This window comes from Panthera leo, chromosome B1 (assembly GCF_018350215.1).
Source record: "Panthera leo isolate Ple1 chromosome B1, P.leo_Ple1_pat1.1, whole genome shotgun sequence".
NCBI classification, from domain to species: domain Eukaryota; kingdom Metazoa; phylum Chordata; class Mammalia; order Carnivora; family Felidae; genus Panthera; species Panthera leo.
The window spans coordinates 14,283,412-14,297,492 of NC_056682.1; the positions used below are offsets into that span (position 1 = coordinate 14,283,412).

At 46.5% G+C, this 14,081-nt stretch overlaps 1 protein-coding gene across 6 annotated transcripts in view; it reads left to right on the top strand.

Annotated features, from left to right (window-relative positions):
* The window catches only part of WWC2 (WW and C2 domain containing 2), a 208,875-nt gene that overhangs the window by 92,468 nt on the left and 102,326 nt on the right, over positions 1-14,081 (top strand). For all 6 annotated transcript variants that reach the window (XM_042934236.1, XM_042934235.1, XM_042934230.1 and 3 more), the window contains one exon: positions 7,998-8,107. In XM_042934236.1, coding sequence (XP_042790170.1) covers positions 7,998-8,107 — 110 coding nt within the window. The remainder of the gene's footprint in view (positions 1-7,997; positions 8,108-14,081) is intronic.

Here is a 14,081-nt window from a genome sequence, read left to right on the forward strand (position 1 = left end):
TCCAGAGTCTCTGTCCACTCACTCCTCCCCCTAGGTCCCGACAACTCCTCCCGTACTTTCTATCCGTGTGGATTTGTCTGTGCTGGGTACTTCATATGCCTAGAATCATATCATATGTGGCCTTTTGGGTCTGGCCTTACTTAGCATCGTATTTTGGAGGCCATCCGCACGGTAGCGTGCATAGGCACTTCCTTCCTTTTTATGGCGGGATAACAACACTGTGTTGCATGTACAGACCGCACGTCGTATATCCATTCATCCACTGATGCACGTTTGAGGTGTGGCCACTTCTTGGCTCCTGTAAATAGTGCTTCCGTGAACATGCATGTACACGTAATTGCTTGGGTACCTGTTGTAAGTTCTTTTGGGCGTGCACTCAGGAGCAGAAATGCGGGGTCATAGAGTAATTCCGTGTTGAACTCTTTGAGAAAGTGCCAGACTTTCCTACAGAGGCTACACCATTTTACCTGCCCGCCCACGATGTATGGGGTTCCCCTTTCTCCACCTCCGTGCCAGCACTTTCTATGTTGGGGGTGTTGCTGCTGTTGTCTTACTCATAGCCATCCTGGTGGGATGAACTGGTACCTCATCATGTTATTTATTTTCATTTTCCTGACGACTACCGATGTTAGGTACTTGTTACTATTTTGTTGTATGCAGGTGAGAAAATGAAAGAAAAAGGAAAGCCTGCTTTCAAAGAACTTATTTTAAAATTGTTTCAATGTTCCTTGAGGGGAAAAATGCTTACTTAAAATTAAATGAAGTGGCCCTAATCTGAGAATTATTAAGCCATTAATTCCGTAGTTTTCGTAATACGGGTATTTATGAAGCACAGGCTTTTGCCTCCAGTTTCAGTTTCTTTATAAAACATTTTTTAAAATTTTATTTACTTATGTTGAGAGAGAGAGAGAGAGAGAACAAGTGGGGGAGGGACAGAGAGGAGGAGGAGGGGAGAGAGAGAGAGAGAGAAAGAGAAAATCTCAAGCAGGCTCCACGCTGTCAACGCACAGCCTGGTGTGGGGCTTGAACTCACAAGCCGTAAGATCATGACCTGAGCTGAGACCAAGAGTCAGAGGCTTAACCAACTGAGCCACCCAGGCTCCCCTCCAGCTTCATTTTTAAATGGAGTTTGTCTTCATTTCTCCATCACCTGGGTGGATTAGGGGTGTGATTTTGTGGCTTAACTGGTGGTTCTCAAAGTATGGTCCAGGGACCACGGCGTCACATCACATGGGGACTTGTAAGAATCGCAGATTTCCAGACCCCAGCTCCCCAACTACTGAGGCAGAAACTCTGAGGGTGGGCCCAGCAACCTGTTTTAATAAGCCTTTCAGATGAGTTGGATGTACACGTAGGTTTGAGAGTCACTGCTCTAAACCCACACTTTCAGTCTGAGCTTACATTAAAGAGCTCCTGTTGGAAATGTAATCCATGATTTTGACCTTATAGGCACCAACTTTTTTCAGTTAAAATAGGCAGACAGTATAATCAATTCAGGTGAACCAGTTTATAACTTCCTGTTTCAGAATGGCGTGTATAAACCATATAGTTGTATGTAGAAATTGCAATTCAGGGGCGCCAGAGTGGGTCAGTTGGTTAAGTGTCCGACTCTCGATTTCAGCTCAGGTCATGATCTCTCACGGTTGTGGGACTGAGGCTCCACATCCGGCTTAGTGCAGAGTACAGAGCCTTCTTGGGATTCTCTCTCTCTCTCTCTCTCTCTCTCTCTCTTTCTCTCTCTCTCTCTCTGAAAAAAAAAAAAAGGAAACTTCAATGGAGTCTACACATCATGTAAAAAAGATAAGTATCTTTTAAAAGCTACTTTTGATCTTTGGGCAAGTCTTTAAAGAATGTGAGAGTTGTGTGTCCTTGATCTGCCTCTTTCCTGCTCTCTGTGATTGGACTTTACCTTCTACTCCCTTCAGAGCCTCTGGTGAAGGTGGCTGGCGTGAAGGCCCGTGTAGGGGAGCTCGCGACCATTACCTCCTTACAGGAGCCACTCGGGCGGTGACTAGGGCCGCAGGGTGCTCCTGTGCCCCTCGATGCTGCTTCAGCGTCCAGGCCCTTCTCCTCTCCCTCCAGAGCTTTTTAAAGGGGTCCCTCCCTTGCCACTTCTTCCAGAAGCTGGAGGAGAGTCACGTGCAGATAGCATATGAACAGAGGAATGCATGCTTTAGAAAACAACAGTTACGGCCACATACTGCATGGCACAGCAGATGGCTGGAAACGGCAGATGTTGACCAGAAGAGGTGTATGTTACCCAGTCGTGTGCTTACTGGATCATAAGTAAAATTTTTTCCTATACAGGCTATTCATTTTTTTTTCTAGTTTTTTTTTTTTTTAATGTTTATTTTTGAGAGAGAGAGAGAGAGAGAGAGAGAGAGAGAGAGCATGAGCAGGGGAGGGCCAGAGAGAGAGAGAGAGGGAGACACAGAATCAGAAGCAGGCTCCTGGGCTGACAGCTCAGAGCCTGATTGACGCGGGGCTCGAACTCACGAACTGCGAGATCACGACCTGAGCTGAAGTCAGACGCTTAACCAAGTTGAGCCACCCAGGTGCCCCCTACACAGGCTATTCAAATGCAACAATACTTGTATCTACTTTGCAGAGTTTTATGAGGATTTAACGTGCACATTCATGTGTATTGACGCATGTGTGTGGCACGTGGTAAACAGGGAGTGTTTTATATTTTTAGTGTAATTACTGTATGTAAAAGTCAGCTTCTTTTTACATAGCATATTCTAAGCTTCGACATTTTTGCAGATGATGTAGCTGAGTCCCCAAACCAACAGCATAAGCAGTGTGCTTTTTCCAAGGTGAATTACCCACAAATGCTGCCTTTCGGTAGTATATTCATGAAGCAGCTATAGAAGGGGTTAGGTCTAAGGGAGGTGACAGGGCCTCCTAAAGTCCTCCACGGATTTCAGATCTCTAGGTTGGAATGAATAAATGATTAGGAAGTGAATGTCAAAGAGGAGCCAGAAGATTTGAGGCAAGGCTTTTTTAGGGTGGAGGGATTGGATATGTTTGTAGGCTGCCGGGAGGAAAAAATGAACTCTAAGAGGGGAGATCCATACTTGATAATCATTGATGGGACGTGATTGCAGAGCAGGGAGAATGGGGTGGATTACGGACTGACGATTGGCAGGCTTTTGAGAAGAGAAGGAATTATGAGCGCGCTGAAGGGAACCAGGCATTTGGGTTCTAGGAGAGCAGGTCTGGGAAACAAGACTGTTGTGTTCAAATAGTTGAAAGCCCATCACATGGAAGAGGGATTACACTACTTCTCTTTGGTACCAAGGGATGCCAAAGGGATCAAAGGGATACCAAAGGGATAAAGCGTGCACCAGTGGGTAAAAGTTACAGGAAGACCAGACCCTGGGCCGACACAGGGAAGGAATGTCTGGGAGCCCGGGCAGGTGCAAAGAGTACTTGAACTCAGTCTGAAGAAATGGGCTGGTTGGGCTGCCCAGTTACACGCCTTCCCAGCTTTGAGACGTTGGGCGAGCCATTGATATCACGGAGCCCCGGTCTCTTCCTTGACCCGGCGTACCGGGCTCAGCACTGTCCCTGTCTGTGGTTCTCCTATCTAATATGACTCCTTTTGAAGAATCTTAGTGAATTTCCACAGAGACACAGAGTTAACCTTCTTACCCTCTTCTGACTTGGTTTGTCCAGTTTCTCTTAAGAGTCATTTGCTCGGGATGCCTGGGTGGCTCAGTCAGTTAAGCCTCCGATTCTCGACTGTGGCTCAGGTTATGATCTTAACGGTTCATGGATTCAAGCCCCGTGTTGGGCTCCGTGCTGCAGCGTGGAGCCTGCTTGGGATGCTCCCTCTCCCTCTCTCACTCTCTGCCCCTCCCCTGCTTCTCTCTCTCAAAATAAGTAAATAAAGATTTAAAAAAAAAAAAAAAGTTGTTTGCTTCTTGCTGCCCCTCTTCACGCCTTCCTGTCATTCCCCTCTTTCTGTCCCTTTGCTGCTTCCCCGGACTAGCACGGTGATAGAAGCAGAGGGGCCTAATCAACATCATTATAAATTAAAATTAGAAAAAATGTTGCCCTTCTTTCGAAATCCAAATCGTGAACCACATCCTTACTTCTTCCCTGTTGTTTCAGAGCAGTTCAGCAGTGTTAGCGTGGACAGATTCTGCAGTGATCATAGACCGCTCACAATACGAACTCTGCTTTGAGTTAGCTCAGCAATGGCCACAGCAGATGCTATGAAGTAAAAATAACTGTTAAGACCTTTATTAACATTCAGGCCAAACTATGCATTTGGGGGACTTGAATTGTGGCAAGAGTTCTGTTAACCTGAGAATGGTTTTCTCTGTCCAGTGCCTTTTCTTTTAGTGCAGTGAGTACAAACTCCGTTCTGCTTTTGTGCTTGCTCACACGCAGTGTTCAGCGTCACATAATTGTCAATATTTAGTCTGTGTGGCGTCTCATGTCATAGGACAGGTATCCACGATTGACAGTAAATACTAACCGACGGCTCATGTACGGGGAAGACATACTGCCCGCAAAGAGGGGAAATACCACGCGAAGTTCAAATTTCATATGTCAACGTTGGCACGGTGCCGCGGTAAATTGCCATTTTCTTCACATTAGTCACGGTGCAAAAGAAGGCTGTTTTTCAAGCAAAGAGTAGTCTCTGGAATTTAGCATAAAGACTCTTGTTAGTTTCAGGCTTTTTGCATGATGTTGCTCCTTTGTGAGGAACCAACAACAACAACAACAACAAAACTCCATCGATATTCACTTCCTCAACATCAGAGAAAGATTGAATGTTTCAGAGATTCCTTGTCCAAAACAAGACGAAGAAGTTTGGAAACTAATCAACATTTCCGCTTTACTGTGTTTGTTCTAAGTCATGTTGTTTCTGATTTTGGAATGCACCTGTGACTTCTTTTTGTTTTGTGTTAACTTCTTACTGTGCCATAGTAATATGTTCCCTTTATCAGGATAACAGCATAATTGAGTGCTTAATTCTGTTTGGTATCTGAGAATGTCATTCTATTTGTATCTTGTAATTCGGGTAAGAATGACATTCCAAAATTTTGAAATTTACAATATGTATTTAATGGTTTTACTTACTGATAGAGTGCGGAGAAAAGATAGCTATCTATCCAGGTACAGAATGTAAAGCATCTGATTGATTTTTCAAGTAACACTGCAAATAACTTTTATGTTAAAATTCCCGAGGATGGAAACGTCTGAATTTTTAACTGAGCTCATAATTACATGTGTACCTATAGATGTAATTCTAGTCTTAGAACAGTGACAGTTAATAAAATGCTTATTATCTACTGAACAATTAATAGGAGAAACTGGATTATTTCCAAGTGTAGTCGAATTACCATAACTTGTAATCATAACCCATGTTCTGAAGCTTTTGTGACTTTTCATTCTTCGAGTGATAAATATATTCCTATCCCCCTCATGCTTAAACATGTTGATTTGGTACCAGGATAAAATTTGTGTAATACCACTCTTTTGTCATTTCTGGGTCTTATTCATTTCTTTAGGATGTGTGTGCGTTTTAGACGGCATTGATAAAAGGGGTTAGGGAAAGAGAACAGAATAATATGCAAGGTAACTTGGCCAAGGGGCTTTATCTAATAATCCGCTTTATCAAGGTAGACAGAGATCAGTCTTACAATGGGTGAAGACAAGGCCACTTCCTATGGTATGGAGATTTTTTGATACAGTATCTAATTCCTTGGTCACTTTTCCTGGGCGGTTTATGATCTGAGATGGAATTTAAGCACAGCTCCAAGAGCACAGTTTTTTTGACTCAGATGGGGTTCAGATTGACTCCAGGTTTGCAGAGGAAATATGGCGAGTTGCCATATTCGGGCACGTTGCCCGAGGCTCACTTCACTAACGTATAATGTCTAATGTATATTGAAGCTCACCGTTTGTCAAGCATTATGCTAGTCAGGTCTCATTTAAACCTCGTAATCCACCCACCTTGAAAGGAAGATTGAGAAACGGGTTTTTTAAGGTTAACAACCTGCCCTAGGTTGTATAGCAAGTAGGTGGCAGACAAGGAATTTGACCCATGTCTCTGGTGCCAGATTTCAAGCTCTTACCTCCTGAGCTAGCGGTTCCCAGATTTTCCATAACTGCCTGGAGAGTTCGATGAAACATGCATTGCTGGGCCCTAGAGTTTCTGATTCTCTAGGCCTCTGCTAGGGCCCAGGAATTTGTCCTTTCTGACCGGTGCCTGCACGTTGATGCTGCTAGTCGTGAGGGCTATACTTTGAGAACCAGAGTCTGACTCCGTCCCTCTGAAGAACGAATGAGAGAACTCACGTGTTGTGCTGGTATTGATAATCTCTAACCTTTGTTGACCGTTTACCATGTCCTCAACAGTGTCCTAATTTCATTCCTTTTTTTATCTCACCTCAATCTTAGGAGGCGGTTAAATTGCAGGGAGAGGATAAGGGAGTGTGATCACCGCTTGGAAGAGAAGGAAACTGAGGTAGATAGAGGCTCCCAGTAAGGTGGCCTCGTAGTGAATCAGTGACACAGCTGGTTGTTCTCATTATGACTTCGGCCAGCTGACCTGGTTTCAAAGAACTGTGTCCCTGGAGCTCTGTCCGGATGCAGATTTCATGCTATAGGAGCATTGAGAGGAAAGGAGGCACTCCCTCCGTTTCATCCGTTGGTATTTTATGTCCTTGGAGGAGGCTCCTGTAGGCCAGGCCTGGGAAGAAAGGGTCTCCCTCCTTCTCATATTGTTCCTGAAGGGCGTTCTGAAGGGTGCAGACGACACAGTTTGTTACTCTGATGACCGATGAAGTTCTGGAAACGAGCTCCGTTTCAGTTGAGCTCTGACATGGTTGATATTCGCGAGCGCGGATAAAAGGGACTCCGGGTGATTTTGTGTGTAGGCCTTGTGCTGGTGTTGCTAATACATTAAATCAGAAGGTGTGCCAACTCATGTTGGCCACCCAGGAACGGGGCATTCACTAGTCTGTAGGGTTAGCCTGCCCATGGGTGCACCGACAGCCAAGGAGAATCTCAGAATCAAAAAGGAAGGAAGTGAGAGAGAAAGATCAACCCGCGATCAGGTTTGAAACCTGCTTAAGAAATTGTAAGTTTCCCCATTCATTTTGAAGCTTAAAGAGAAAGTGTAAGGCAGTTTCAAAAGGTGACATCACATCGATACGTAAATACCTTGTGCGTTTGCATTAAAATTCGTGTTGAGTGACTGTTATGTAGAAGATACTTACAAAAAGGAAATAAACTTGTCCCTCCCATCAAGGAGAACTCATAGCGGACCTCACAACCAAGGAAGTGTTCCGTTAATTTATGTAGGAGCCTCTAAATCTGAAGTTAGCGTGGGCTGATGCATACTTTGTCTTGGGGTTGCTGGTATGGTGATTTCCACGATGCCAGCGTTTGAATCCTGAGACAAAATCGTCTTCGTACTGAGATAGCCATTTAGCCCTAGAGCTAGAGCCTAGGGCCCAGGCGTCCTTACTGTCAGCTTGGAATGGTCTTATTCAGGGCACTTGGGTGGCTCCGTCAATTAAGCGGCCCAGGTCATGATCTCACGGTCGCCCTGGGCCTGGAGCCTGCTTCGGATTCTCTCTCTCCTTCTCCCTCTGTCCTCCCCTGCTCGCTTGCAGGTGTGTGTGTGCACTCGCTCTCTTTTCCTCAAAATAAAATAAAATAAAATAAAATAAAATAAAATAAAATAAAATAGTCCGTATTTATTTTTTGTATGGATTTACCGCCCAGTCTGAAGCTGTGAACTTTGAAAAGGATGTTATGACTTACTGCTCCTTTTCTGGATGTCCGTCTCTGTATTTTATCCTTGTTTTTCCCCTTTGAGATTCCAGACACAGCGGTGCCCACTCTAGATACAATCAAGAACAGCAGGGAAATGCGGCCTAGACATGTCTTCCCTTGTGGGGAGGGTAACTAAATGTTGACACACGTGGTTTGACGGAAAGAATCACCTGTACGTGTATTCTGGTTTGTTGTAGGTTAACGAAGCCCTTGTCGTTTGCCGATTGTGTTGGGGATGAACTTCCGTGGGGATGGGAAGCAGGGTTTGACCCACAGATTGGTGTCTACTACATCGATCACGTCAACAGTAAGTTTTCCATTTTGGTAAAAGTAAACATAGCAGAACAGTGATCCCCCCCGCCCCCCCCCCCCATCTAGAATCATGCAAAAGCATCAACCCTCTACAAAGTGAACTTCTTTATTGTAAACCCCACTTTGTCAGTGACTAACATTAACACGTGTGCCTGTTTTGCAAGCTGGGGCACGTATAGAATTGGGCTTATGGGGGCAGAGACAGAGAAACGAATCTGTCTGTCCGTGTACGTGTCTACCTGGTAGGAGGGGAGTTTCTCGAGCACAGGTCTAGAGGCCTGTGGAGACCATGAGCCATTTGCCTCGTCCCGTCACCACCGCCCCTCCGACTGGGTTTCCTCTATTTCTCGTCCTTGCCACGGACAGAGTTGGGCGTGCGTACGGCCCAACATGAACAACTTTTTGAAACACATACTCGGGGTATTTTTTATATGTCTGTGTGTGTGTTTATGTTTGGCTCTCTATCCACCCCTTTAAAAATTTTTTCAGGTGGACACGTGTAATACTGATACTCGCTTTGCTTATTTCACTTAAAAACTAACCCTTTTATTTTTCTGGGTTTTGAGTAATACCTCATAGTTTATACTCTGTTAACTTATTTCTCATAGGTCTGTTGCGCTAAAGATTTATATAATGTAGTACTCTTTTTTAATATCTTTAGGAATAATATTATAGAAGAGTATCTGGGGCGCCTGGGTGGCTCAGTCAGTTAAGCGTCTGATGCTAGATTTTGGCTCAGGTCACGATCTCGCGGTTCGTGAGTTCGAGCCCCACATCGGGCTCCTCGCTGGCAGTGCGGAGCCTGCTTGGGATTCTCTCCCCGTCTCTGTGCCCCTCCCCCGCTCCCTCTCAAACATATAAATAAAAAGTTGAAAGAACAGCAGTATCTTATTTGATGCCCGGTTGTTAGTGGTGGCTTGCAGCCTCCCTTGTGTCGGTGTACGATGAAGTCTTGAAGAGACACAAAACGCCCGTATTAATAACAGTTCTCTCTTAGAAACCTCCGTATGTTAAACATACAGAATAGGCTTACAGCACTTCTGTCGGATCGGCACTCGTTTCCTGTCAGGATCTTTCTTTACCTGTGCAAATACTTCTCAGGACAACGGGGAAGGGTTCCAGAACTAATAGAACTGCTCCACTCCTGCCCGGCGCCTGCAGAGGCTGAAGGTGGGGGCGTGTGCCGAGCTGGGGGAGAAGGCCTGGTGCCCCCAGGAGATCTGGTGGGAGGCTCCATTGCAGGGCGGTCGGGATGCAGGTCCCCATTCCAGCAGTCCACACCACGGGGAGGGGCTCTGCCCGGAGACCACCGAGAGCGGCGGGGAGAAGGCGCCCCCACAACCCAGTGGCCGCCAAGCAGCCAGAGGAGAGGGCAGTTAGGAAGTATGGCGAGGCGAGCGTGGGTTCCACCGTGTCGGGCCCGCAGGCGGCATAGGGAGTCCTGTCGCGGGATAGGCCTGAGGGCTGGAAACTTGTCTGAGCCTCACACAGGTCGATGGGATGGAGGGGTTGAAAGGAGCGAGGACACGGGAGAGTGAAGCCAGTTTTCCAGTGAACACCGACAGCCGGTGATCTGGGGCGTATAGTTTGGGAACCAGCTTTCATGCACACGTTAGTTCAGTGTAAGTGCAGGTGACAGTTTCTGCAGGTTTTGCCGCTCTTTTCTGTGTCATTAGAAGAAGTGCGACTTTTGGGTAGAGAGGTGTTTCCCTGAAAGTTGCCCCGGAGTCCGTGAAGAATTCATAATTGTGGGTTTTAAGGTTAGCTTTCATTTTTGTATCTTTCAGTAAACGTTTCTCTCTTCTTTAAAAATGTTCGTTTATTTTGAGAGAGAGCGAGTGGGGAAGGGGCAGAGAGAGAGGGAGAGAGAAGGAATCCCAGGCAGGCTCCGCGCTGTTATCGTGCCCAATGTGGGGCTCAAACTCATGAACTGTGAGATCATGACCTGAGCTGAAATTGAGAGTCAGACGCTTAACTGACTGAGCCACCCAGGCGCCCCAAACCTTCCTTGATTGTATTATTGTAAGTCGGTTCTATTGCTTATCAGTGACTGACATCTAACTATTTGAATGTTATTTTTTTTTAAAAGATTTTATTTTTTTAAGTCATCTCCACACCCAACGTGGGGCTCAAACTCACAACCGCGAGATCAAGAGTCACGTGCTCCAGCAAAGGAGCCAGCCAGTCACCCCCAAATGTTTTAATGTTACGATGGAAGGGACTACTTTTGGTAAAATTCTGACAAATAAACGGTCAGTGGAATACCTGGAATGCGTAACTATTTAAATCACACTCGCATCCTTACTTTATACGGACACGAGTTCAGCTTGTCTTCTTTAAAGAACATTTGCGGAAGCAGAAACAAGCCTACCTGCCCTGACTCGCCAAAACTAAACTCTCGTGGTACCAAACGAGGAGATGAACGCCCTCGGCTTCCCTCTCGCTACCCACGGGCCACCAGTGGGGCTTCCTCCCCGTCTCGGTAGGTTCTCCTGCACCCCCATCCCCAGGAGCCCTCTTAATAACTTTTATGTCCCATCTTCCTCCCCTCTTTCGTTTCTTTACCCGTCATTTTCTGGTTTTAAAAATTCCTCCCTCCACTTCTTTACCTAGTGGTTCTGTTGTCTTCGTATTTAAACTCTGGAAACTCTCAAAATGAAATCAAACCAAAACTACCAGAAGAAACCAATAATAGCCGGCTTCCCCCGACCCCACTCATTCATACCCCAAACCGTCTTTCAGCCCAAGTCCCTCGCCGGCCGTGGCCCACTCTTTCTCCCCCATCTCGGCGAAGCTTCCCGAAGGCCACGGCCTGCGTGAGGCCTTCGTTCTCCGTCGTGTCACAGAAACTGCCCTTGCTGAGCTCGCCTGAGACCCCACAAATGGCCCGATCCAGGCCACACCGGGGTCTCGTCTTTCTTCATCCGACAGAGTCACTGTGGGTTATTTCCTCTTGCTCTTTACTCCTTTGGATTTCACAGTACCTTCTGCTGGGATTTACTTATTTATTTATTTTAACATACCTGGCTGCTCTTGCCCGGTTTCCTTTGCCTGTCCCTCGTCACCTGCCCCTGGGCTTCTGTGTGCAGCCTGCGGGTCCCCTGGGGTGAGGACCTCAGTTACTTCCTGAGACTGACGGCTGCCAGGTTTGTCCCTTCAGCCTTGTCCAGAGTTCCAGATGCACCTACTTGATTCCTTGCTACGGGGCCCTTTCCTGTCTGCCCCCACAGGCCTCCACTTGCCTCCTTGCCTCTGCCCCGCCCCCACACCGGAGACATAGCATCTGTGCTGGGAGCTTCCTTGCAACTATTGGCTCGAGCCCGGAGCGCTCTCGGCCCAGCCCCTCGGCTCTCCCTTTCGGCCACATCCTTCTCGACCCCTCTGCCCAGACCTCCCTGCTTCCCACAGACCTTCTCCGGCACCAGCCCTCCTTGCAGGTGCCCGCCGCCCCCCCCTCTGATGGGGCGCCCGGTCCGGGTATTTCTACAGTGCCAGGTACCTAGGGATTTTTGGAAAGCACGTGGCAAACGGCCTTTAACTTATTGATTTGTGTGTTCTCCTCACCAAGTTGTGAGCTTCTTGTGGACAGTGCCTGTATCTTTATTTCTTTAACCTTGGGTGCCTAGTAGAAGGATAAACTCTTAAATGTTAGAAGGACGGAAGAGCTCGTTGTTTAACTCACACGCTAAAAGTTTTCTGTTTGTTTTTGAAGAAACTCAAGTTCATTTCAAGTGTATGCTGTGCTTCAGAAAGCACCACCGTGGATATTTAAAAACTCAATTATTACAATGTAGGTTTTTAAATTTACCATTCTGCTTTAGTGCGATAATCGTATCCCAGTGGCCTGATGGACTCACTGTGCCCTAAAGTGCCCAAATTACCCACAGCAAGTAGTTTTCCCACTAAAAAGGATCTGGTCCATTATCTCATTAATCTTAAAGACAGTCCCGTGAAGTAGTTTAGGGAACAAATGGTATTATCTTCTCATAACAGCTGGTCCGCACATATGTTGTGTCTTGACATTGTATAGTTTCAGCATTATTTTCTCTTTATTTACAAAAAAAAAAAAAATGAAATGAAGACTGTTTGGCTGTTTAATACCATTTCTGTGTAACACTGTTAAGTATCTAGAAGGAAAAGATTTGACCTTGACAATAAAAGTATTTTAGGCCTTAAGTGTTTTATGATAGAATCCACCTTTTCGTGGGTTTGTGTGGAGTGGGGGTTATGGATATTGGTGGGGGACATTGGTAACTAACGGAAAGGTAATTATGAAATACTGTTTATAAGGTTTTGATATTATCACTAGAAGCAGAAATAGATCACTGTTTAGTAGCTTTAGAGTTGTGCCTTAATGTTTTTGTCTTTCTTTTGATAATGGAGGTCTCATTGATATAAAAGAAAATATACAGCTCTTAAGTGCACCTGGGTGAATTGTGGCAAATGTATAAATCTTTTGTCACGGCCGCTCCGGTCAAGATGCGGATCACCCCCCTAAGTTCTTTCCTGTCCCTTCCAATCACCCCCCTCCCCACTGCTACGGATCGTCCTGACTTCTATCAGGATGGGTTAGTTTTGCGTGTTCCAGAACCTCACGTACACTGAGTACATTTGATTCCGTGAATGGGATCTTTCACTCAGCATATTTTTAAGGAATAGGATACTGATGGCACACGGTATCGTGGATGAATATTCGTGCCTTCATCTGACAGAGAAGCCATATCCAGGCCAGACACAGAACTCCTGGACATCCACACTAAGAAGCAAATAACCGAATTTAAAAAGGGCCGACCTAGACACTCTCCCAACTCTCCTCTCTGCCATCTTGCCCCATGCCCTCTGGCTCTGTGGAGCCTCTCGTCTGGGCATTCTAGCAGGTACTCTGTGGCCTTAGCCTCGCCACACGCTGCCGGCCGCTCCTCAGGACAGAGCGGACAGGAGACGAGCTGGCGCAGGGGGGACCACGCCACCACCGTTGGCCGCCACGGGGTTCGGCCCGTTTTCCCGGGCTTCTCCGGATGGTCGTGGGAGACGCGCCCTTCGGCGCCCCCTCTCCCTGCCGGTCCTCCGACAAGACAGAGCGGGGTCGGGCTGCACCCATTTGCAGTACCTGGGGGTATGGGAAGCACCAGAGGTGAGGGATGTGTAAAACAACAAGATAGGACTCACTGCCATGTGATGCTTCTGCGAGTTCCAGTTTCCTTCCACGATCCTCCTTGCTCTTACTTACTGTGCCGAGTCTTGCTTTGATTGCTTTCCGGACATTGTCGCTGTTGTTCTTGTTGTTTTGTTCTGCTGTCGTCGGTTTTTAGTTGTGGCCAGTAGGAGAGACCGGACAGCGTGCGCTTACTCCGTGTTAGCTGAGCCAAACTGCTCTGGATTAGTTGCGAAGCCACACCTGTTGTGTTGAAATTTGATGAAAATTCCTCAAGTGTTGGCGATATTTTATGTGGAGCTGTTTCCTTTAGGAGAAGGGAAATAAATTTGGGACCCTCCTGTTTCATCTGTGTCTTATTTTATCCTTTATGTTTCCCTAGGAGGGGAAACCGTCAGGATATTTTATAAAGAAGCGTTCTAGGTACTTAAGACATGCGAGTAAAACAGATTTCAGTGGTAATGATACTCGTTTTTAGTGAGAGTAACTAACAGTTGTCAGTATCACTGATCTGTAATAATCCACATATTTCACTTCCGGGATCTATTCTCAGTCGCAGCGGTCCTTTCCTTCCACCCAGATGTAGGGTTGGCGTAGGTGACCGTGCCTTTCCTCCTGAACCTGTAGCCTTCCTTCCTGCAGACTGTTCCCCCTCTCCCCTCATTTGCCACGTATTGAGAGTCCCTGTATCTTGTCACTCCCCGAAGATGTGACCTCACCCTCATTCCCCAGCGTGCTGTCATTTATCTGCCGGACTATTGTTCTTTGCCCTTCCCGTGTGAACGACTCTTCTGCCTTTATTTGTGGCTTTGAG